Source organism: Chenopodium quinoa, unplaced genomic scaffold (assembly GCF_001683475.1).
Source record: "Chenopodium quinoa cultivar QQ74 unplaced genomic scaffold, ASM168347v1, whole genome shotgun sequence".
Classification (NCBI taxonomy): Eukaryota; Viridiplantae; Streptophyta; class Magnoliopsida; order Caryophyllales; family Amaranthaceae; genus Chenopodium; species Chenopodium quinoa.
Window position 1 is genome coordinate 2972733 of NW_018743391.1, and position 26947 is coordinate 2999679.

General features: G+C 33.9%; 4 protein-coding genes across 4 annotated transcripts; 2 read left to right on the forward strand and 2 right to left on the reverse strand.

Annotated features, from left to right (window-relative positions):
* Positions 1–218: 218 nt before the first annotated feature.
* Positions 219–8458, reverse strand: LOC110738784 (probable transcription factor PosF21). The gene is made up of 4 exons (XM_021919218.1): positions 7520–8458; positions 3055–3187; positions 2732–2816; positions 219–1404 (listed from the first exon to the last, which is right to left on the reverse strand). Exons 1-4 carry the CDS (start codon positions 8083–8085, stop codon positions 1040–1042), a joined length of 1149 nt encoding a protein of 382 aa, XP_021774910.1. The 5' UTR covers positions 8086–8458; the 3' UTR covers positions 219–1039.
* Positions 8459–12143: 3685 nt separating this feature from the next.
* On the forward strand, positions 12144–12953 carry LOC110738545 (translationally-controlled tumor protein homolog). Its single transcript, XM_021918945.1, has one exon. It carries the CDS (start codon positions 12216–12218, stop codon positions 12726–12728), a length of 513 nt encoding a protein of 170 aa, XP_021774637.1. The 5' UTR covers positions 12144–12215; the 3' UTR covers positions 12729–12953.
* A 903-nt stretch (positions 12954–13856) lies between these two features.
* On the forward strand, positions 13857–14621 carry LOC110738601. Its single transcript, XM_021918994.1, has 2 exons — positions 13857–13970; positions 14265–14621. Exons 1-2 carry the CDS (start codon positions 13857–13859, stop codon positions 14619–14621), a joined length of 471 nt encoding a protein of 156 aa, XP_021774686.1.
* Positions 14622–14654: 33 nt separating this feature from the next.
* LOC110738786 (electron transfer flavoprotein-ubiquinone oxidoreductase, mitochondrial-like) lies at positions 14655–25208 on the reverse strand. The gene is made up of 18 exons (XM_021919219.1): positions 24553–25208; positions 23827–23903; positions 23608–23714; positions 21781–21862; positions 21600–21708; positions 21007–21053; positions 20844–20918; positions 20237–20353; positions 19592–19660; positions 19394–19486; positions 19055–19157; positions 17128–17252; positions 16853–16902; positions 16673–16739; positions 16038–16117; positions 15266–15394; positions 15096–15162; positions 14655–14946 (listed from the first exon to the last, which is right to left on the reverse strand). Exons 1-18 carry the CDS (start codon positions 24956–24958, stop codon positions 14863–14865), a joined length of 1887 nt encoding a protein of 628 aa, XP_021774911.1. The 5' UTR covers positions 24959–25208; the 3' UTR covers positions 14655–14862.
* Positions 25209–26947: the final 1739 nt, after the last annotated feature.

The following is a 26947-nucleotide window of genomic DNA, read 5'->3' on the forward strand; positions in this document are numbered from 1 at the left end:
TCAGCAATTATTGTTGTAATAGTTTTAGTAACATATATTATTTTTCGTTTCTGTAATTTACGCTGGACTTTACCCTAAAAAATATATAGGAGATTTCAAATAGATATATACTATGTAAATAGGCAGGCTGGATTTATTAACCAAGATTGTGCCATATGTATATATCCGTTTGAAGACGGAGAATTGCTTCGGATTCTTCCGGCATGGAGGCATAACAATAAACAAATATGTGTACATGCACAATCGTTTTTTTTTTTTTTATTTCAGAAGTTAAAAATTGCTACAAAATTAAACAATAAACATCAAGCTGAGCTTCATTAGCTCTTACCAACTTTCAGGCAGCAAGCAAGTAGCCTTCCTCTACAAAGTATGAAAGCATAAATAACACGACATCAAATAGAGGAATTCAGGCCAGCAAATGTTGTTTCCGTCCCCTTCCTTTCTATCCACTAATACAAAATCAGTAAAAAGCTTGGAATAATCTCCAAGCATAGAAATCTTGATTGCAGAAAAATTCTTCAAGTGCCTTCAGAAGTGCAATCTGTAAGATCAAGATTTACCTATGCTTATCAAAATTTGCTAAATGATTAGTAACTAATGAACTAAGCTAGAATAAAGCTTAGACCAGCTAGAATCTTTGTTTACAATGAATGAGTTAACTATAAAATATCAATACCCATCACATGCACCCTACACTGGACTTCAAACCACTCCATCACTACCCACTCCTGCTATCAACTATGTAGATATATAGAGCATTTCTCTAAACTCTTTTACGACATCCATCTAAAGATAATAACTCCAAAACAATTCCGATGCTTGGATAAGATACAACCTACATCATCTCACCCAAAGACCAATCACAATACCCACAATGCCTACAAACAATTTTTACCTGTAGTTTTTCAACTGTAGCTGTAATTTTACTACAAACAATATAAACTTGTATAGAGACTACATAAACAACTCAAAGTTATCCCTGCTGATATAATTTTACTATATTGAACTCATTGCAGAATAACTCCATGCCTTATGACCTTTAATCCTTTGATGCTCCAGAAATGGGATCTGATGTATTTTCTTTGGATAATGACATTGATGACCTCATTTTGTAATCACCAGAATGCTGAGACATCTGGGTTGGTTCTTGATGCTGCAATTGTTGCTGCTGGAGCTGATGCAGTTGATGCTGTTGATACTGTTGCTGCTGCTTTTGAGAATGAAGCTGTAGCTGTTGAAACTGCTGTGCAGTTATCAGAGTATGCATTGCCTGGTTGCTTGGGTAAAACGGCTGGTTGGCTGCATAAGAAGCTGGAAAGTTCATCATAGGCCCACTATTGGACATAGCTTGACCAGTCACCAATTTTAAATGCTGAATCTCCTCTTTCAACGCTTCATTTAATGCTGCATTAGTCCAGAAAATCATAAAACGAAATGTTATTGTTGAAAGAAATAAATCAAAGAAGCAACAGAACAGAGCTCATTGATTTATAGGGTATCATTACTAATATGACAGCCCATAAAATTTAAATAAACTAAATCAGTTCATCTATTCCCCAGTTGTCAGAGCTCAGAGGTGACAAGACTTAGAGTACAAGCCTCATTACAACCTTCTACGGGGGCTGTTAGGATAGGGACTTCAGATTCACAGGAAGCAATGAAAAGGACTCAATACCTAATGGAATCTCATACCACAGGAATAATTATCCTCCCTCAAGGGCCTGAGCCCTCTATATGGAATTCCCAACACCCCCATCTTGTGATTCTTCTTCATTCTACACTGCAGCCACAGTTGCGTAATGATTCTTCCACAAATAATATAGGCCTAAAGCCAAAAAAAAGATATGGTTTTATCGTTTGGTAAATATTAAGGTTAAAATTTTCAGAATTTGAATGCATTAAGAGGACAATCGGTGACAACCAGCACAGACTGACCATCAACGGTCAACTCTGGACTCGAAAAAGACCCAACATTTTGCTTCTCATCTCATAATTTAAATCCAGGAAAAATCTCCACATTTAGTGTCCATGAATTTTGGGGCAAAGGAGTGAGTTGAAGGGCTGTATTACAACTCCACTGTAAGATCTGTATCAGGTAACTACCTAACTAGCAATCATGCAGATACAGTCCTTAAAAGATAATTCAGACCATAACAGAATGAACTAGTCCAACCAGAAACATAGATCCTATTGACAAGAAAACCCATAAGACACTGTATTGATGTACTGTGTAAGACAGCATTTGTAATAAGGGCTGACACTTTTTTTTTTTAAGGTAAGGAGATCCCCTTGCAAGTAGGGGGAAATTAGGCATCCCACTAGCATGAGGGTGAGAATCAAACCCCTCTCACAGCGGTGGAAGGAAGGCCTCAACCACTAGACTAATCTTGATTCTCCATAATAGCGGACACATGGTCATATGATTCTTAGGGCTTTTAGCAATGTAAACCCATATATACAGCCAATTTAAGACACTGAAAAAAAAAATCCATCACAACAAAACAGTACAAATATCTGCCACAAAATGACAAAAAAAAGCTGCTGCTAAGTGAAATTAAGCTTCCATCAAAAATTGTTAATTCTCTCATTTGCTAAAACACCTACAGAAATTTACATAAATGAGACTCCTTGACAACAAAATATTAACCTCTATATAATTTTAAAGCACTCCAAAACTAAGCAATACAGATATTGGATGAGAGGAATGCATTAAGCAAAGATGGGTTCTTACCATCCTGCAAGTGAACCTGCTGCTCCATTGTTTGCAGACGCAGCTTCAACTCACTGTTCTCAGCATTGAGGCCATTTGTATCTCTCTGTAGAGTATTAATCAATTCACCAATATTAAGAGTTCACAAGAGAGGAAAGAAAAATGCATCAGATTAAAAAGGAAAAAGAAAAGAAAAGAAAGAGCAGGTCTAGATAAAAGTAAAGACAATTATAGTTGAGGCAAGATGCAATGAAAATGAAGTAAACTAGTAGGACCGATTGAAAGCTGCAGTGTATATTTAAAAAAACTGCCTCTTTATCAAAGTCACCCAAATGACCTATTACCTGCAGCAGGGTCAACTGAGCAGACAAAGAGGTAGCCTCAGTTTGCAATGTTTGGACTTTGCGCTCTAGCTCAGCAATGTATCTCATCTTCCTTTCCTTAGATCTTGCAGCTGACTGCCTATTAGCCCAGATTCTACTCGAGCAAAACAAAGTAGAAACAATAATTAAAGTGAAGACTAACAGTCAGATAATTTGGCCTAGTTGCAATTGCAGCAAAAATATAGAGCACGTTATAGCCATAAAAGTTATAAAGATGTTAAAGTCCCAAAAGACTTCAGCACTAACATATTTATCATCAAATGCTCTTTTGATCCAATGCAACCCAAGAACCCCAGATACAAAAAAATTATGTGCCATATATACATAATAGCATTTATACAACATATAACAATTTATTTGAATAATTATCAGCAAACAGCATCGCAAAACCTCAACAATAACGTCAAATTAAGCTTAAGCAGAAATTACGACTTCATGCCCACTCTCCTAAAAAAAAATAGAAAATTGAACAATGGTTTTCTTTAAAATCCAATGAGACACAATAAGGTGAAACCCTCCTGAATTAGATTTTGAAATTTATTACTCTCCTGAACTCCAAAGAGTCAAAAATTTATCCAGAAAGGAGTGACACAACAGGATTAAGCAAAAAGAAAGAAAACTTGGGCAATGTACATGTGCAACAAATGGGAGAAAATTGAAAGCAGCGACCATATAAACTTAAAAGCACGTTGTACATTATACAAAATGGACAAATCAAAACAAAACCTTGCTTGAGTTGAGTTCATATCTTTTGGGCCTTTTGGCATTGCTAAAAAACAAAAGAATTTTTTTCACCTAGCTATTTGATTGAGTTAAAGAACCTAGCATTGGATTAAAAACTATGATAATAGAAGCCTTTATATCCCTTGGCAACACAAAATTAACACATGTCAAGGTCACACCATAATGGCAGGGCAACCATATACGAAAAAAATTTGCAACGATCTTTATAAAAATCAGGCATTCACATTTTACATGATATTATATGGCAAGTAGAACGATAAGATTCCCATGCCATTTATAACAGATATCCTGAATGAGGGCATGCCTTTTAGGTGGATAAAAGTAGCCATTCAACTTTTAATTAGGACTCTATACTACACGATTATTTTGCACCCCTCTCAGCGAGGTTTGTTTAAAATCCCCTATTTAGTGTAATGTTAATATTGTTAAATGCATGGACTGATACTCAAAAAAAAGAGTGTATGCAAGATTCATCACCCAATACCTCTCGGGAACTTGGACCATTTTATCTATATGTTAATAGGAATAGACATACAAAATCTGAAAGCAATAAGCCTTGTTCTCCTCGGGCTACCCTATTCTCTCAACTATAATAGCCTAACAAACTATTTCAAGATGGTAACTTTGACCACATATATTTAATTATCTATTAGTAAAAATATTAAAAATAAACATCTGAAATAAAAGTAAATTCTTCAAATTTTATTTTATTACAACAAATGCTTTCAATAAAATTGTAAAACATGTTTTCAACGTTCATACCTTTTTTGTTTTCGAATATCAATTTTTTATTATAGTTTTTGCCTATTGATAATTGAAGATATTGATGTTTGAAGTTATGCATGGGCAAACATGCCTAAAGAAACGTGTCAAGTAATATGAAATGGAAGAAGTGTATGAATATTGCTAAACTAAAAGTGTTGCAACTATTCTGCAACAGAGGAAGTTTAATTAGAAATTTCAAAGTCCCTTAAACATAGGAATTGAATCATGCATGCACTGTACGGGTTTCAGTCCATGTATTTACATTCATCCAAGTAGGGAAATTTAAATTAACTTTGCAGAGAGGTATGCAAAATACTCATCTGGAGCAAGTGGAGAGAGGGCTGCAAAATAGTCTTGAGGAGTAAATAGTCCTAATTGAAAGTTGAATGCCTACTTCTGAACCATCCAAAACACTTAAACGCATGCCTTTTGTAATAAATGACGTGGAAATAATAGTTTTGAAACAGATGAAGCACACATCAATCAGAATGACCCGTTAAATTATGAAACAACTACTTGCCTTGATTTTAACTTATGCTACCCAATTCTCTTGAGCCCACTCCTCACAAATTAACCACATTTTTGAGCATGCAAGCAAGATTGTGGTTCATAGGGGACTATCCTATTCATTGGTCTAAAATTTGAGTTCCAATTTTTAAATTCAAATTTAAACCCACACATTATTGTACAACCCCCTTCCCCTATTTTGGCTAAGATTTTAAGTTTTTCCTAAGTATCAAACTATCAAGTGCACAGTTTATTCAGCTCATACTAACAAATATGCTATGCAAACAAATTGTACTACATATTTTATGTAGGTCCTAAGTCAAATAAACATGAACAGAAAATTTACCTATAAATTTATAGAAAAAGATTGTCCCGTTAACATTCACATATAAAATCATGGATATATGGGATCTCAAGAAAGTAAAGTCATAGATACTCTTATATTTTGCAAAACCAATCACATGTGAATAAAATCTAAACCTACAACCTTATGCTAATAAAACTCATTATGATGTATGACATACTCTTCTGGATTCAAATAAGAATACCATATAATTAAATCTTCATAGTGCTCTTACAGAGTACAATGAATCTTATTCGAATTGCCCTCAACTTTGTTTCCATTCATAATGCCATATCAAGCAAAGTGCCAACTATTCCTTCATTTACTTTGCCATCAAGGTTCCAACCAACCAATTCCCTATACTAGCCTATCCACCTATCTATCATGTTATGGTAACAACTACTCCTTCCATCCCTAAAAGAATGACCCTTTTGGTCAAATTTTAGTCCCAAAATATTCATCTCATTTACATTAAAATATCCTTCAATTTACAATAATATTTGTTCAAAATTAGCTTTCCCATGTAAATTTTGCTTTTTCATGTATTTTTATTACTTAATCTCTGTACTTTTAAATTTACTTTTTCAATATAGTTTAATTAGCTTTCCCATACACTAGTATTTCCCATTTAAGTTTCTTAATGCCCGTGAAAACTCCCCAAAAGGGTCGTTCTTTTAGGGACGGAGGGAGTTGTTAATACCCAAGCCAAATATACAACCCGTAGAATATATATAACAGGTAATCGATTGCTATTTTTTCAATTCTTAAAAGGGAATACTTTATATATCTTATGTAAGCCAATATTTATTTTACTGAACACAGAAAGAATTACTATATTACTATCAAATAAACTAAAAATTAATTAACAAAACGAATAGGAGGGAAAATTCCCTCCAAAAGGTTTCACTTTAGTATATAGTATTTTCAGCTATGCTTTGGGGTGTGCGAAGGGCCTCAAAAAACTTGGACATATCAATATTAGTTTCATAATTCTATGTAAATGTAATGCTTATACTATGGTTTAGTGCTCCATTATAATTTGTGAGATCATGGGTTCAAATCCTTAACCAGTAAATCGTTTTTTATATATATATATTACTTCTATATCTCCACCCAAACTCCAAATTCATGCAATATTTCAGTTTTTTTTAAAAAAAATAATTCTAAACTTTCATTTTCCAATTTAATTTCTATTTTTTTTTTTCTCCCACAATTTCTCAATTTCATTCTAGTTTCCAAAATCTTTCTACCTTCCAAAATTAATTACAATCTCAAAAGTTAAAAAAAAAAATCTTTTTTTCTACTTTTTTTATTCAAAATCTCTATCATGATCGATTAATATTCAAAATCCTTCGTCCCTCAAAATTAACTTCACCCTTTTGAAAACTTATTAATTTTTTACGGTTAAATTCATTTTATGATGGAATTGATGATTAAACCGTTGTTTATCTCCCAAAGTGGGTATTTAATTTTTTGAATTAGGCCCATGTCCCACAAGAATTACGTCATCGTAGCCCCTGAATAATTTGTCTTAAGGTGTGACTTAATTGTAATATGATGTATAAAACACTTATTGGTAATATAATTACATTTTACTACAAGTTCAAGAGCCAGACAATGCTTTCCAAATAGAGCTCACCCCAATAATGTCTCTCATTAAATTACCAAAATCATTATATGCTCATAAAAGCTGGACAACATACCATAATTGTATATTCACAAAATATGAATTACCAGCTCTTAATATAAATCACAATTCAAACCATAGTCAAGGTCTGATACTTGTTCAACACATTACCATGTACAATATATCATCAAAGCAGCCTAGAAAAAGACATATCCATGGAATTTATCATGCCTAAACAGAAACAACAAACCAAAACATGAAAGAAAACAATATTTCAAAAATTGGGCAATTCTAAAGCCACATTTCACCAACATTTGAGCAATTCTTCATCATAACATCTCAAGAATAATCATTCAAAATCTAAAACTTTCTACTAATCAAACAAACAATTAATTGAATAAAAAAAGGCAACAAATTGGCAAATTCTCAACAGCAATTACCTCTTAGCACGCTTAGGATCAATAAGAGCAAGCTCCGCAAGCTTAGCAGCAGACATTGCCTTCTTAGCATCAGCATGAGAACCCTCATCACCCCCAGGAACAAGCATTTCCGGCTTAATCGACGTCGTCCCATCCATTGATTGACTATGCTGATGCCTCGCCCTCGGCCTCTCACTCCCGCCCCCGGATACCGCCTTTTCCGCCCCCGCCCCAGACGAACCCTCCCCAATCTGAAACCCGGAATTCGCCGAAGTCGCCGAATTCACCTTGTCCATATCAATGTACATAGAAAACAAATCCTCCTCCGTTTCATCCGACAATGACGGGCCATCAGGCCCACCTCCGACAACGCCAAGATCACTGTCGAAGCTGATATCATCGGGAAGAGTGAGAATCTCGGAATGTGCTCTTCTATGACCCATATTTTTCGGCGGATTATCCGGCATTCGACTCAAATCATTGCTAAACGACGTCGTTTGCGTTTGTGACGTTGTTGAAGAGGGAGAAAACGACGAGAATCTTCCCGTCGGCGGTAATCCGGCGCCGCCGAGCTGATCCTTGTCCATTAATGCAGAATTTCGAAACCCTAAATTATCGATTTGGGGGAATGAAATAAACCCTAGAAATCATTCAAATTAGGGGAAATGATTGATTGAAGGTGAAATTAGATCTAAGAAAACGAAAATTTAATTAAATTTAAAAAGAATTCAGGGGAAAAAAATAGAAGGTGAGAGATCTGTGATGTTAGCAAGAAACAAGAAATGGGAAGAAAAGGAGATTACGTTGGCAAAATTCGAACTTTTTTGAGGAGAGAGAAAATGAAAGAAAAATGTAGACTTTTTCTGTAGAATATGATGGCGACCTAGATAATATAATATTATTTTTTTTAAGACATTGTAATAGTTCTTCCGATTTTTTAGTTGACATTATTTGACTTTTACACTATTTACACGGTCACATCACTTCTTTGATTCGCATTTGTGTTTATGGATACAATAAAATATATTCATGTGGGATATTTGAATCGTTTCAATGTAAATTTAATTAATATCCACTTTTCATAATTTTACAATATTGATAATTAGAAATCTATAAATAATCATAAAACTTTTAGCCATGCAGCGACACTTGGCGTTCCAACTTTTCGCCAAGTGTCAACGCCAAGTGTCGTGCCACATTGGATATATTTAAATAGACATTATAAGATAAATAAAAAATTAAAGTTAGTTTAGAATTCTATTTGGATAGAATTTTATTTTCGATAAAATTGTTATTTTAGAATTTTATTTTCGATAAAATACAAATTGAATTATAATTTTATTTACAAAAATTATTAGATTATTATTTTCAAAAATTATCATATAAATTTATTTTTTATATCATAATATTTTTGGAGCAAATGAAGTAGTTTATAGTGTAAAACATACATTTATAATACATATTAATTAATCAGTTAAAAATAATATACTTCACAATCTAATAGAATTTTATTGCTGTGTAGACCTGTCAATTAGGGTCAGGTCATGAGTCATCTCAGTTGGATCACTTCAGGTTACGAGTCAAGAAATGTTCAACCCTTGCCCAAAGTTTTGGGTTTGGGTCAACCCAACGGGTTTTGAATATTTATTTTATTTAATGTATTTTTTTGCTAATTTTTTATTTTTTTTAATGTATTAAATCAAACATTTCCACAAACATTATTATTAGTCATTACATGCCTACTAGATAGAAAATCGTCACAAAAGCACATTAATAATTCCTAAATAATTTTGTATCAATAATATATTTAAAATTTGATATACAGATTATAAATTTATCTTAAAATTCAATAAACAACCCGGGCATCGCACGGGGCACAAAACTAGTCTATAAATATAACTAAAGTAACAACCGCTGACATCATCCCCTATTTAAATAGTTGTGGTAAAAAAAAATTCCGCTTAAATTAATTGCGGAAATCATATTCTTATCTTTATTTTTACTTATTTTTTGAACCTTTTTATTTTTTACCTTAAATTATATACGGAGTTTTTTTTTTTTGGGAAGACAGTTATTATATTATGTTATTTTCTATTTATTTTTTTTAACATTGGAGTATTATAGATTTATAAATGGCTTCCGAATATAATTACTCTTGGTTTAAGAGTACTCCGTATTGAAATTATTTAGATTTGGATACCATTACTATTAATGGTTATGTCTCTCTATATAGTTTTTGCCCTCATATGAGGTACATTTATAAAATATATTTATTTCGATCAAATAAATTTTTTATAGATCACCGTGCATGGCATGGGATCTAATCTAGTATTAATATCAATGACAAGCGTAATAATAGAAATGTATCAACTAAAAAACAGAGAAAGTATACAAAGGGAAAGGGCATCTTGGGTGACAATTTTGTGTTTTCCCAAAATGCCCTTTTCAATATTAAAAATTACTCCTTCCGTCCCATAATATAGTTCTTGTTTTTCTATTTTGGAGAACCAAAATGTTGTTCCAGTTTTTATTTTTAGATAGTATGTAAAGACCATTATACCCTTATTTTTTAACTTTATTCATTTTACTTCCTAATTTACCCTTGAATTTTGCACATGTCTGGTACCTTTTTTCACTTTCACTTTCTCTTTCTAACTTTTATGATTGCACTTTTCACTTTTATTAATGTACTTTATCTACTTTCTCCTCCTATTTCTTAAATACCGTGAAAAATACAAACAATAACTATATTATAGTACGAAGGGAGTACTTCTCCTATTAAAAATTAAAAGTTAAATTTTAACTTAATAATAAGGTTAATTTTTAAATTACCACCCAAAAATGTAACCATTTTCAAACTAACCACCCGTTTAATTTTTTATTTTAAATTACCACGTGGCGGAGTCACTACTATATCTTCATTTAAAGCCTAGAATTGTCAAAATTAATGTTACAACCTTTGTAATGTTATTTTTTTTAAAAAAAAGGGTAATAAAATATATGTAGCCCTTAGGGCTCTATATAAGCATTTAATATACTTCTTAAAATGGAATTAAGTTGGGAATTAATGACAAAATCACGCGCATATCAGTGTAATTAATGTTACTTTATCCTCAATATTTTCTTTTTAGCTTCTTATTCATAGCCCTTAGAGCTATGTTTATCACATTTTCCTTAAAAAAAATTACCGCATATTGACACGTGTTGTTTGATATTCATCTTTAGTCTTCCCTCTGTTATTTTATTACATGTCTGTATTCCTTGTTTGGGTGATCAAAATTAAATGTTTGTTTCTATTTATAGGTTGTACTTTTTTTACAATATTCTTTTTTTTATTTTTTTTTTGATAATTTGTCTTTTTTTTTCACTTTAACATCAATTTCCAATTCTTTTTCTCTCGTAATTCACAACCACTTTTTCTTTCTCTCTATCTCTATCTAAACCCACATGCATATTTATACTCCCAATTATTAGTTTTAAGGAGTCCTTAACTTTCTTAATTCCCGTACAAAATGAAAAATAGACATGTAATAAAAGGATAGAGGGAGTACATGTTTATTAATTTTTTGAAGGCAAAATGAAAAATAGGCATGTAATAAAAGGACAGAGGGTGTACAAGATTATTAATTTTTTGAAGGCATAAGCTAGCTAAAAGTAGAAAGATTAAATTAAAATGAATATTAATTACACCGATCGACGCGTGATTTTGTCATGCTTTCCCAAATGAATACGGAGTACCATTTTAGGCAATATTTTAAATGAATATCCAATGCCCCGGGGACGTTCGTTAGCAAGATTTTTTTTGAAACATTGATAGTGTTTATTTAATTAAATTATTGATTATTTATAAAGACATTTTTTTAAGGATATTTATAAAGACATTTAATACGGAGTAGTCTTTAATGTTGCATATGTATTATTAGATGTTGAATAATTAAATACTCTTTAATGTTGTATATGTAACATTGTAACTATTGATTTGTTCATATAATTAAACATTTAACAGTCTTTAAGGTTGATTATTAAAAACATTTAATAGTGTTTTCCATATTTATACAGTAATAATTTCTTTGAATATGATATAATAATAATTTGTTTCTACAAATACAAACGGTACCAACAAGGCAACAATTGCGGTTGTACATGTAAAACCGCTATCATTACTTGCGGTTTTGCACATAACCAAAGAAAAAAAAAACAAATTAATATCCGATCCTACGTGGACATCATTTAGGGAATAAATTTTTAAAACAAGCAAAGTAGGAATTAATTTTGATTTCAACAATATCTAGGGACATCATCCAAATTCCAATTCACACTATATATTTAAATAAAAAAAAATAGAAAATATAGCCAAAACTAAGTTACAGAGTGTAAAGTTTATGAAATAAAATAAACTCTAGCAGCTATAATCAATTTTTTGTTAAAGTTTTAAGAGATTGATGTATAGTTTAGGAAATTACATATCTTGTATGCTACGTTACCTTTGTTAGGTTTCCTTAATTTTTTCACTCCGTTTTATTTTAGGAAAGAAAAGTTTCCATGCCTTTGCAAAATTTGTAATTCTCTAGGATTAGCTTACTTTTTAAGGCGGTTTAAGTTTCTCTATATATACTCATAACAATATCACATTAAGACCAACAAAAAATATAGTATTAGATTGATTCTTATTCTTAGCAAATTAGAAGAGAAGAAGAAAAAAAAAACGTCTAGAACAATGATTGTGTACGAGGATATCATTAGCGGCGACGAGCTATGGTCCGACTCGTACCGGTGCATCGAACTCTTCAATGGGTGTCTATGGGAGGTAGAAGGGAAGTGGGTTGTGAAAGGCGGTCACATTGAAGTCGACATTGGTGCCAACCCTTCTGCCGAAGGAGGAGATGATGAAGAAGTTGCTGATGATGAGGAGGCTGTCAAGGTTGTCGACATTGTCGACAACTTTAGGCTGCAAGAACAACCTGCCTATGATAAGAAACAGTTTATTGGATGGGTTAAGAGGTACATCAAGAACTTGACTGCCAAGTTAGAGGGTGATAAGGCTGATGAGTTTAAGAAGAACGTCGAGGCAGCAACTAAGTTTCTGATGTCGAAGCTCAATGATCTTCAGTTTTTCGTGGGTGAGAGTATGCACGATGATGGTGCCACGGTCATGGCTTACTACAAGGATGGTGCTACTGACCCCACTTTCTTGTACTTCGCTCATGGTTTGAATGGAGTCAAGCATTGAAGGGTGCAAGTATGCTAAGGGACTAATATACAAGTAGTAGTGTTTGCCATTATTCTAGTCTTTTAGATTTGGTTATTCTGTTGTTTAAGTTTTTCTTCTGCATTAATTTGGTTAAATTTTGGTATGTACTCCATATTAAATTTCCTAAACGCAATATAATTCTTACTTTCTTTGCTTATATTGAAATTATTATGTTATCTTGCTTATATCTCTAATAGTACCAGAATCCCCACAATAACACTATCCAATCAGTATTGTATGTGGCCATTGTGATGAATGAGAAATACAGAGAATTATACATTCAGATTAATTTATCACTAATAGTAGTAGAATCCCTACAATAACAATATGCAATCGGTATAATTGAACCATGAAATATAAATAACAAAAAAAAATTTGGTACTTTCTTATTATTTTTTTAAACAAGACTCGTGCTGATTATATTGTTTATACTTTATACATAACTTTTTATAATATCTAATCAAGTTGGCTAATTCTGGGGTTTTTTGTGCCAAATTTCTAAGTAGAGCAAGGAAAGAGACCACAAGATTTCCAAATTTCAAGATTAAAATATAACTTTCAACTATATATCTGTTCATGATACAAATTTGAACACACTTTTTACAGGTTTGGGCCATAGTATTGCCCATTATTATCAGAAAGATTGGAATTTGATATATTTGGGTTTATGTAATTGGTGTGAACCAAATTGGAGGAATTTAATGAATTAAAATGAAATATACTGGGAAATTGATTAAATCATGGGTTTTGAGCGATGAAAGTTGAAAAGAAAGAAATTGGTTCTTTGATGAGAGTAAAAGTCACGTAGAAAAATGGGAAATTCTCTTTGGTAAACTTCAATTTTATAAAATTCTAAGTGGTACTCATAAACTATTATCTTTGGTACTCATAAACTAGAGGGAGTGTGATGCAACGTGTTTTACACTAGAGGGAGTGTGATGCAACGTGTTTTACACTAGTTTACACTAACAAGCATGTATGCAATCAAAAAATGCATTGTAACAAACTATAAATTGAATGATGCTTTGTAAATTTGTACTTAAAAAACCATGATATAATTACATTATTTTTGTTAATTTATAGGCTGGTCAATCACATTGTTTCAATATGTTATGCCCTGGATTTGTTAATGTTAACCATGAATTTCCTGTTGACGTCGTGCTTGAACCAATGTCAAAAAGAGGAGGAGTCATACGTACTCGGTACTTCAGTGTATTTAAGGTAAATACTTGACTGTGTTTTTTTTAGTTATGCATCAATAATCTATTAAAGTTCTTTTTTTTTTTTTTTTTTCTATAAGTTTTTGATTTTTAAATACTGCCCTATTACTAAAATAGAACATGATGATTATGTAGAAGGGTAGGAAAAAAAACGGATGAAGTAGTTAATTATTGAAAGATCGTCCTTTTCAGAAAATTATATACTGTAATTTGAACATAATCTTTATATCTTGGATACATGGTCAATTATGGACTAATAGTATATACTTGGTATGTTTAATGTGTGATTACAAAGGATCCGAAAGATGGGAATTGGTGGCTTATAACAGGCTATATGAAAACCGTACAAGGGTTTTGGCCGAGAAAGATATTCAATGGATTGGCAAATTCAGCAACATTTGGTGGCGAAGCATTTGGCCCTGTCGATCAACCTTTACCACCTATGGGAAATGGTTACCGCGGTATCGCTGAATTATTATATGCCGCTCTTATTCATGAAATTACAGTTTTGGATGAAAATTTTAAGGAAGATTATGACCCAAAAGAAACTGAGACGTATAGTGATGATCCGCAATATAGAATCATTGATTATGGATGGACTTATAAATATGGACGTTTGATCTTCTACGGTGGTACTACTCCACAAATTTGATGTAGATAGTACTACTACTTCTATTGATAATCATTAATAAAAAATTTCTCTATCTTTCTAAGAAATTTCATATCAAGTGTTTGCTAAGATTACAGGTTTTTAAGAGTTTTGGACCAAGAAAATAAACAGAATCAAAGACTAACCTTGCAACTGTTGCAATCTCAAAATTATATATAAAGCTTAACATTAAGATTATTATTTACATCAATTATAGACTGTTACAATTGAGAACTACGGTATCCTACATTACAGAATATCCCGGGCCGCCACCCCCTTCTGGGACTTTCCACACGATGTTTTGCTTTGGGTCTTTGATATCACATGCCTGAAGAATTAGCAGCAAAATAGAAACATTAACCTATACTAATCTAGATTTTCCGAGTTCTACTTCCACACTTCTACTTAATCATAAGTCAGAATTCTTCTCGAAGTAAATTCAGATTGGAAAAGACAGAAATGCCAAAATATATTTACCTTACAGTGGAGACAGTTTTGGGAATTAATTTGCAGCTTCATGTCGCCGCTATCATCAGGAAGATACCTAAAAGTCATGCAATATAAGACCATCAGAACTAATCAAAGGAGAATCACCACAAGTTAAGCAAATACTGAATAGGACAGTTAAGAAAACATCAAGAACTCACTCGTATACACGTGCTGGGCAATATCGTGATTCAGGACCAGCAAATTTCGGGAAATTCACCTCTTGAGGGATCAACGGATCCTTCAAACGAAGATGAGCAGGTTGATCATGGTCGTGATTTGTGTTGCTCCTAGAAAAACATAAATAAGAAAATTTTCAAGAGTATTGAACATGAGGAAAAATACATCATTAGAATCAATATATAAGATTAGTTCAACAGATAAAAAGTAAATCACACAGTAGTTTCATCAACAGATAGATAACCTTTGCAGTTTCCTACAGATATTCTCGAACATAGTTAAATTTTCATGAATATAGCAAGTGTCATATTCAAGTATGCATTGAGTTATAACGGATTCAATTAGCATTTAATAATTAGCCATTCAGTGACATGTTTCAAAAACTTGCTCTCATATATTCTTTTCAATATGTGTCTATTTTGATTTCTCATTTGTTTTAGACAAGCAAGGTCTTACATTAGCTTCCTTTATGAGGACTGAGAGCGTCAGCACTCAGCAGCCCGAGGGGTGGGGTCAAACCTTATAATCGTTCTCTAATATTTGGGATGTGATCCAACTGACCCACATCACATTCCCCGCTCTATATTATGTCATTATGAAGAACTGAGTTCAAGCAGAGAATAAAGCAGTCGCTAGTGACAGCTCCATTAAGCGGCAGCATTGCAGCAATAATAGTTGAACCATAATTGCACTTTGGAAATTTACAAGGAAAAAAAGATAACAAGGATAAATGGCTAAAGCAGCTATAATTACCTGTAAAGTGAAGTTGGCATGTCAAAGGAGATTACTCCATCAGGTTTAGGATAATCAATAGGAGAATGCAAGTTTGCCACCTACATATTGGAGAAAAACAAAATATTTCAGTGAAATCGAAGCACAAAAATGAAAAGGCGGGGAAGACATTAATTAAGCCTCATACTAAGTCGCCTGCAACTTTTCTAGGATGTGGTACATCCATCAATTTATAATCAGATGGAGAAGAAGAAGAAGGAAACCTTCTGTGCAGAGAGATAATAAAAGCACAAAGATAGGAAAGCAAATCAAGAAATCAGCTAATTGTCGGTCTATTTATTATTTATCGTTATATGCAGCGACTATTCTCATAGGTATATCCGTATATATACAGAATAGATGATTGTGTTGCCCCCGTTTCCAAGGTGAATTGCGAGTTTAACAAAACCAATCACTATCTTTGTTTGTTTAATTTGACACAGAACACTGTATTTGTTTCTGCAGAAGTCACAAGGATACCTAGGCTGGTGTACAAAAAATAAAACACAATAATTTTGTCGATATTTATTCCAAAAAACGGTAATTGGATGGAGAGACTTGATAGCAATAATATATGGGAGATACAGAGTAATATCTTAGAGTACGGAGCTACTTACATTAGTTGCTTCATGATCAGGCTTTCCATGCTTCAGAGTCCAAGGTGACCTTCCTCTAAGTATGTAACTGCCATAGATATATGAAAATGTCAATCCTCATATTGCAAAAGGAAAGCAGGAAGTATAGGGAAATGTTAATGGTTAAACTACAAATGATTTCCGACAGAGGTAAGGCATTACTGTTCTATGGCACTCATTGTCAAACCAGGGACAAGCCCATAATCAAAAGCCTGCAAATGATTGGCCATTAGATTATTGAGATATCCAAAAAATAATGCCAAATATGTTGTAAGACTTGTAACAATCTAATCTTCCTAATATGCAGAAAAACTCTCTACTCTGCAACATAGAGTGGGGCACCGTCCAAATGTAAGCAAAAAGACTAAAATACCTACATAAGATAATTCAAAGACTAAAGTTATCTTTATGGGAAATGAGAGTGTATGTTAACTAACAGGCCGGTAGTTTCTTGCTTTGTAAAGTTCTTCCCATATCCAAGAAGTCTGTAACTTGTCCCAATACACTTCCATCATCAAGCCCTCATGCAGGAGACCAAAAGCAGATTCTGCTGCTAGCATTCCTTTAATAGTTCATTAGAAAACAGAGAATCTTTATCAGCAATGAGCGAAAATATAAGATACTAAGTATAAGTTACTCAATTTGCAGAAAAAGCATATCTAACTTCATAGCACTGTGTTTTAAAAAAATAAAAAATAAAAAATTAAAAAAAAGGGTCTTAGCAATTAAAAGATAAAATGTGCATATTAAGATATCTGCCAATCATACTGGCACAACACTTGCACCCTTTTCAAAATCTATAGGAAGCCACAAACAGCGATGCAAATACTATTCAGTTTCAAATCATGGATATCACCACTCGATAATTTACCAACTAAAAGCAGGTTGACAAGTTGTAATAGACCAACATTAGGAAAAGCATTTTGGGAAGTCTAATACTTTTAGGGGGTGTTTGGTATCAACTTAGTATTGGTAACGGAATGGAAACAAATTAGGAGGGGAAAGGGTAATATATAGTGTTACCCTTACTAGTTGTTTGGTATTACTAAGGAAACGTAAACGATTACAACCAATCTATTTCCTTTTCGTTGGCATAAAAAAAGGGAAAACAAATTTATTTATTTTTTTTAAAAAAAGGAAAAACAAAATTAATATTTAGTGGGCGACATTTATCGCAATTCACATTCACAGGCTGCAAAATTGCTTCAAGACTTCAACTTACTCTTTTTTTTTTTACTCCAATTTAATTACTCTAATTTAATAATTCAAATCATCAAAAATCAGATGACTAGATCACTTTTTCTTTTATTGATCATTAAATCTCAAATACACTAGATTGAAATCTTAGCAGACCATCAAAAATCAATATTATCAACCCCAAATCAGATTATCAGATTATTGCAAAGGTAGATCAATCTTCATCATTGATCATTATGAAAGCTCATTCATTTTTTTTTTTTTTTTTGGTGGGTTAGATGTGAGAATGATGAGTTGTTGAGTGATTTACTTGACCCAAATTTGACAAGTCTTGAATAATGAAGCAAGATTTTGAAAATGACATGCTGGGAAATCGAATTCGGAAGAGAGAGATTGGGTGAGTAAGAGCTTTGGAAGAGAGAGTCAATGAGAGAAGTTAACATTATTGAATGCCGGAAACGGAATTTGTTTCCTTGGGTCAACGAGTGGAATCAAACTGGGGGGATTTGTTACACCTAGGTAACGGTTTATGTTACTTTCTAGCCTTACCAAACAAGTAGTAATGGAGTGAATTATTTGAATCCGTTACCATGGCTTAAAAGTTCCATACCAAACACCCCCTTAGGTTAGTAGTCCTTGACTCCTTGGCCTTTGTATAAATAGGGGATAGCGTATATGCACTAGGATATCATGTGAATTGTGAGGAAATATGTTGAGAGTAGTAACCTCGAGTTACTAGGAGAGTGATAACCTAAAGTTATCAAGAGAGTGATAGCCTTAAGCTATTAATCTATCCTTTTGTAACCAAATTCTGCCATTATTAATCAAAATTCCAAGCTTTCATCTCATACTCCTTATAATATACAAATTTGAAAATCAGTCCATTACACAACTCATAACTTTCAATCAGATGCATACAAGTATGAAACCTCTAAATTATACAGATAATTTTTATGTTGGGAACCCATCATGGACAGGAATTTTTATTTTTTTTTTAAAAAAAAACAAGAGTGAAAAGTAAATTCATTTGTGTGACACATCCAGAAATGCCTATCCAAAAAAAAAAAAAAAAAAAAAAGCTGTATAAAAATGAGTGGCTTATCATGTCATAGCAGATTGTGCCGACCTGTTTTGGTTTATATGAAAGTAAAAGAATAAAAACACCACCTGATTTCATTGCTGTATGTGTTCCTTTGATTTTTGGTACGTTTAAAAAGCCAGCAGAGCATCCAATTATTGCACCTCCAGGAAAAATTGGATATGGAATAGACTGAAATTTGGCTACTATCAATTCAAATTTCACATGTAGTAACCAGCAGATGATTGAATAAAGTAATATTGTATATGCAAACACATCTGTGTATTATGTGTGTATACATACATTGCAAGTATAGTGTGGAGTCACTTGAATAGTAGTGGCTTTAGCCAAAGGTGTAGGGGCTAGTAGCATCAACGTAAAATGACTCCACAGCTAAACAAACATATACATCAACATACTTCTGTTACCTGAAAACCACCTTCATTCAGTGTGCGAGCACCATACTGGATAACGCTGCCACCTTCAAGCATTGGTTTAATTGCAGGATGGTGTTTAAGTTTCTACACAAAATAGAGGACACCTTAGAGTCTGAAAATCGAAACCTGAATCATATCTGATTGAACTCAGAAATTTTTATTTTTGAAAACATGAAAAGTCTAAGATACCTGAAATTCCTCATATGGATTCAGGAAAGGATTCTGATAATTTAGAGCAACAACAAGGCCAACAGATACCTGCATCAAGCAGAGGTGACGAGTAACCATTAGTTTCTGCAAATGCAAACACGCAGCCACTGGTTTTGTAGTACAGATTAGTCAGATGGAAGGAAAATCAAATAGCTAATTTAGGTTTTTACAGGAGAAATCAGTTTGCAAACAATTTTTTTATCAAAAATCCACACATGAAACACAGTAGTATTGTGATCAATGATTATTGATTAATTGCTAGTTTGCTACAAGATCAGGCTGATATCGCCAAGATATTTTTTTTACTAAACTGTAACCAACCTAGACAAGAACTTCAGACCATGAGTGGTTTTTATTTAGGATTTCAACCTTCATAAGAAGATAGGGAAAGTAATTTGTATCACTTCACTGCAGAGTTTTTATTCCTAGATGACATTTCACAAATTACACTGCTTCTCTCAAAAAGAGCAAACAAGACCATCAGAAAACAGTAGACACAAGACAAGAAAAACCAAACAGTTGCAACAAATACCCAAACCAAAACTCGTATTAAAATGTCATTGTTCTTAATAAATAAAAGTGTGTTTGCGCATGAGATTATATGTCGACATTATAACTTCTCACCAAGTTGTCTTTCATGTGGTAAAGAAAGGAGCCTCCGTATGTATTGTAATCCAATGGCCAACCCAGTGTATGAAGCACAAAGCCAGGTTGATGTTTGCTGGCATCGATTTCCCACACCTATTGTATGAAATTTGTCAAAAATTAGACATAAACATACAGTGGCAAATTGGCAATGTCAAAAAAAAAAAAAACAAAACAAAACAAAACAAAAAACACAGCATATATCAAAATGAAAAAGACATTCCTTCCAGACAACTGAAATTATTTCTATAAATCACAAGGTTCCAAGCCAAGGGCTATCTTCTACACCCAACTAAATTTGTAATACCTCTGTCTCATGTTATGTGCAACAAATGAGCATGCACAGAGGCAAAAATTTTTGTGAGTGTTGAAAAGAGAGAGAGAAAGATAGTGATGCATGTGATGAGGAACAAGCAAAAAAATAGGCTACAAAGAAAAAAGCTTAGAATGATTTTTACCCTTCTTAAGGAATTCTACTAGGTTAGTTCAAGAATGGAAACTTCAGATGTTTACACCGATAAAACTAATTTTATCAAGTTAAATTTCTCCCTAAGCAGAATTCATGCACTAGAAATTCGCACGTTACCTCTTTAATTCCCAGAGCATAAGTCTGATGTTGAGCATTCCCCTTCTCTCTCAACTTGTACTCTTTTATTATTTTCTGCAAGAAAAAGGGGACAGTTAGGATATAGTGCAGTTTAGTTGACATTTAGCAGCAAGATTGTACACACAAGATTCAGTTAACAGACCTCTGATAGTGATCCTCGACAACCCTCTGAAAGAAGGGTAACCCGCCCTGCAAGCAACTCACACAAAAATATTTCAAAAAGCTATTTTTGGTGAAGTTATATCTTTAGAGAGTAGCAGAGATGAGTAAGAAAATTTATTGAAGTTCAAGGCCCTTCAAGCTAAATCGATTAGAGAAAACAAAAAGAGAACGCCATTTTTGTATCAACACCATAATCATTTACTATACCAACAAGGCAATCTTAAATCTAAGTGACATTGGGAATTTGGCATACAAAGCCAATGTTAAAACTTGGCAGTCAGCACACAACAGTCTGGTATCTGTTTCTAGTTAGTAGCTTGTCAAATGAACTTACTGGGCCAAAATAACATCCTAATACTGCAGGATCCACCTTACATATGCTCCTCATCAGTGCCTAAGTAGCTAAGACACAATGCTAGATGACAAAAAAGTACTTGTATTAAACAAAACTTTTTCCCACATAGTTCGATCCTTACAACAACATTACTAGTGACAAATTTAGGGCAGCTAATAATGTTGTACAATCTGGAGATGCACTTTAAAATAAGGATGACAGTTTTAGAAAACACATGCCTTTTAATTCTACACCACGCTGAAAGTTGTCTTTCCTTGATCCATCCTTTGCAATCCCCATATCATTTGTTGCTATACCAGTAACTTTATGATTTTTATTGTATAAAATCTGTCTATTTACATAACTCATTAGCATGGTGCTGAAGGTATGACTAATCAATTTATTCTAATCATAATATACCTCACTGGCAGCAAAGCCAGGATATATTTCAACCCCTAATTCCTCAGCTTTCGTTGCCATCCAGCGTACTAACTGACTTAAACTGCATAAAAAAAGGATGTCTAGTTACTGCAGACTCAACGAAGACAAATCCCCATGACAACCAATGCAAAGGACAGCTGAAATTCATAAACAATAAATATTATAAAATATCCTTGAATAATAGAAGCAAAATTGCTAATCAGAACGACAAGAAACCAACGTGCCAAACTAACAGAATTCAGAAACCAGTTCAAAAAGCTACACAGACAATATCACCGTACAAGGGTTTCCGCCATAATACCCCACCCCAAACCCTCCCTCTTATATCCATCACTCCATCTCTTAAAATTCCAGACATTGTCAGAGACCATAACCATCAGTAGACAGTCAAGCCCCCGTAATGACACTGGCAACAATAATTGTGAGTTGAATTTTTAGCAAGCTCAACAGAGACCAAACCCTTAGAGCCAAGAGACGATGTAATTTTTCCATATTGTTCTCATTTGCTGACATTCCAACTCTTATTTACACTTGATTCACCACATGTTTAAAGCCACAAGCTAGACCACTGAAGCAGTGTGTTAAAACAAAATCCTATTTCAGCCTCTAATAAAATCTCCTCCATCAACCAGAAATCAGGAAACTGGAGCCTTTCCAATCTTTTGGACCAAAATGAAAACAACTTAAGGTTCAATCGGCATCATTGTGGTTTTCAGCTTTTTTGTTTTGTTGTGTTTTGTTTTTTTTTTTTTTTTAATTTTAAAAGTCATATGATATGTTTCATAAAGAAAATAAAATATTCATCAAATTTTTTAAAATCGTCATTATTTTGAAATCTGACAACAAAAAAGTGGTTTCTTTTTTTTGTTATTAGTCTTCAAAAAAACAGAAAAATAAAAAGCAAAAAACAAAGATGAATGAGTCCTTAATGTTGGAAAGCAGCCTCTTGGGAATCCTTTCCGATAAAGCGTGTGTGCTGCAAGTGCTCTATTGTGGAAAGGGTAGAATGCTATTATAGAATCCAATGTATCATGATACTTTCTGTTTTGTCCGTCCCAGCTTTGGTGTCTGGTCTGATGATTGTACAGCCAATAGAGCAGTATCAATAGAAACAGTAGCAGCATTAGAGTTTAGGATTGCTTGGGCCGAGTCTTCTATGGCTATAACGACACACAACTCCCAATCCAAAATTCGGACCAAGAGTCCTATATCGAGCCTGCAAGTCTTCAATTGAAGGGCTTCCTCCGATAAGTGATGGTCCACATATTGAACGACTTGCTGCTGCTTTTGCGTATAAGACATTTCCACCCAAAGATCATCAAAAAGTTATTGGAGCACATCCTCCCAGGGTTCCCTTCCTTTAATTTGAAAGAAACCCCACTATCATGACTCATGATACTAACAAAACCTTTCACTCACTTCGAAACCAAGACCTATAGTAAGTACTTATTACCAACAGATCCCCTTTCCTTCCTCCTTCCATAAAGATAGTAGCTTCTTGTTAGTATATGAACAAGCTTCTTCTCTTTGAAGAAACTAGCCAGACTATGTAGATAGTAAAACCAGGTCCACTAGGAGTATTCACTAACTGACTGCCTAACGGATTTCGTGGGAGAAGGGCTTTCTGACATATACCCCCTTTTATCACTAACAAATGACTTTGAAAAGTTCAATTCCATGAAAAATTGCAGATAACATGCAAAGAGGGATGTAACATTCCCCTGGATTAACTTAACATGGATATAAGCTAAACATAGTTGCAAACACATGCCAAGATTATAGACAGTAAATCATTCAAGAAATCACCTTATAATATAGTTTCCTTTGTTGTCAAATGGACTTGGGAGTGACAATGCACGATCCCTTGTAAGAAACCAAAACTTATCAGATGAAATGGGAGTATCAATAGGTGCCTATAAACATAAAAGGATAAAACAAATTAGCTTTTTTATTGACAGTGCGCATGGTTGTGGCTTGTATAATCGAGACACAAAAGGTTGATATTCAATGTAATTACAAACGCACCTGTTCCTGTTTCCATTCTGGAATGAGTTCATCCAATGCTCGTGGCTCAAAGACATTTCCAGATAATATATGTGCTCCTAGAGACAACCAGAAATTATAACATAGTGAGTACGATACTCTCTAGTCAACCAGATGCTACTAAGTAATCACATGAAGAGAAGGTGAAAGGACTAGCATATTTTGAAAGACAACATGGAATCTTCTTGTGTATGCCTGAATCCAAAAGAAAGATTGAGACTTATCGATTACCATGCAGGTTCACATCGAAAAATTAAGAGCTAATTGCTTCTGCAACAAATTGCAGTGTCAATGCCATGGAGCCTTTAGGATATTGCAACGTAGAATTCAACTATGCAAACCTATTGTTCTAGTCAAATATCACATTAAACCTTCAACTCTCATCCATCAATGATATTTTTCGACATGTGGATGTCAGCTAGCTTAGTTAATAAAGTTCCACAACTTGGTACTCCGAATAAAACTCCACATACATTACTACCTTTCGTGGCTCTCTACACATGTTTTTAGCAATGGTACAGTAATCGAAAGGCACAAATATTACATTCTCAAATTCAAAGATAATTGCTTTAATTCAAACAACACAAACACCAACAAAACATAATGATATAGTACATATGCATAATCATATTATAAAACTACCAAATTAATCATAATCTATAAAATAAACAAACAAAAAAACACAATGCAATCAGAATATAAGCATACCAACTTCAGCCCCTTTTTCAACAACACAAATTGATAAATCAACATCCTTCTCCTTACAAAGTTGCTTCAATCTTATAGCAGCAGATAACCCAGCAGGCCCAGCTCCCACTATAACGACGTCGTATTCCATTGATTCTCGGCTCGAACCACTGCAAAACCTCCTCTTTGATCCAACAAAACTGAAATTTCTCAAAAACCCACCTTCAATTCGACATGAATTTTCAAAATTACCGCGAATTAATGAGTACCCTGATGAAAAAAATCGAACTTGGGAACACCCAGATGATGAAAAATCAAATTGGGGGCAAAATTGATGAGATGATATTGAGGGATTGAAGAAATTTGGTGGGTTGTATTGGCGAATTTTGAGAAGATTCCATCTTTTGCGGGATAAAATTCTGAGCATTTTTTATTTTATTTTTTCAAAATTTGAGATTGAGTAAGGTGAAGAAAGGATTGTTGAGAAGAAGATGATGATGATTGAGTGTTGGAATAAAACAGGGGGAAGGTTTAGAAGTGTAGATGAAGTTGAAATGTGCACAATTTACACTTGTAATTAGAGGAACAAACAACAAATCAACGAGGTTTCAAGTCAAAGAGGTTATGTGTATTGTGAAGTTCGTAATCGGTATTCCGTACTAGATTAGGAACAAAGATGTGGAACTTACGTGGAAGGGAAACTAGATTTTGTCGAAGAATATACGCCGTAAATAAGTAACTAAGGTAAGATAAAAGGTTCTAATAGCTGTCAATTCGGGTAATTGGGTCGGGTTTGGATAAGGTAAGTGTGAGTCGGATCAACTTAGATCGGGTTAATATCGTAACCTATGCGGGTCGGGTTTGGGTTGGGTCATGCTTGAGTCGGGTCACGTCGGGTGATACATCTTATTGGGTTTAGGTCGGGTTTAAGTTGGGTTACAATCGGGTCGGGTGAATAATTAGTTGGGTTTAATTCAGGGTTTCACGAGTTAGAACGGGTTAGGGTCATTATTGGGCTCGAGTCGGGTTCGGTTTAAGTCAATAATTTGCGAGTTATAAACAGGTCGGGTTATTCTCAGGTTTGAATCGGGTTCGGTTCAAGTCAATAATTTGCGGATTATAATCTAGATGATCATTTTCAAGTCGAGTCATTCTCGGGTTCAAGTCGGGTTCGGTTCAAATCAATAATTTGCGGGTTATAATCTTTTAATTTGCTGAACCTACTTCGTGTCCCTACATCTAAAACAAAATACTTTGATCAATATTAACATAAAGTAGTTTTAACCTTACGAAGTTACAAATTTACTAGTAGATTAGAATATATATAGCATATATCTTTATTTAAATAGTCAATATCTACAATAATAAAGATGTATATAATAATAAGTCGAGTTGATTACGAGTCGGGTCAATAACGAGTCGAGTTGATTTCGGGTCAGGTAAATAACAAGTCGGATAGAATTTGGGTCAGGTCAATAACAAGTTGTATTGATTCTGGGTCGGGTTTGTAGCAGATCGGGTTGAATTTCAAGTCGGGTTGGTAACCGATCGGTTTAAGAACAGATCGGGTTAGTAATATATCGGGTTAAATTTGGGTTTGACGGGTTAAAACGAGTTTAGGTTAATTTCGGTTTAGATCGGGTTCTGATGTGTCTATTTTATATAGTATTTTACCCTCGTCCCTTGGTCATAATTAGTAGTGTTTTTGGCTCTTTAGAGCCACTTTTATTACTAATTGGTGTTTTCCAGTGTTTTCGTAGATTTAGTTGACTTTTGCAGGGATTTATGCTTTTGGAGTATTTTCCCGAGATATTTTGGAGCAATCACGAACATTGGAGAAGCACGACCAGAGTTTATAGCCCAGGGCCGGTTAGAGCCATCGAACCGGTGATTAAGGGCTCGGTATAGGTGATACCGGGGCATTTGGACCGAGTATTCAAGACCCAAAGAGGAAACCCAGATTGGCCCGAAGAATTGGAGCCCAATCGAAGTCCAAATAGTGGCCCAAATGAGCCGCCCGGCCAAAAAGGCTGGCGCCCGAGGCGCGCCCGGCCGGGCGGGAGAAGCTTAGTCAGGCGCCCGGTGACGCGCCCGGCCGGGCGCGAGATTAGTATTAGAGTCAAAAAAGGCGCGCCCGATCGGGCGCGTGTTTTATTAGTTGATGCTTAACGTAGTTTTAATTTGTTTTAGCTTAGGATTTTTGTACGGAGTATAAATACTCCTCCGTAATACGTTTTTAGGACTTCTTCTTCTCTTCCTCTCCTTTTTACTTTTTCTTTACTCTCTTAATTATTCTCTTAGAATTCTCTCTCTAAACCTTTGTTCTTAATTCTACTTTTAATTCCAGATTTATTTTGGTAACGATTCCTCTTCTCTTAATCTTAATTATTTATTCTATTCCTTTAATCATGTCTTA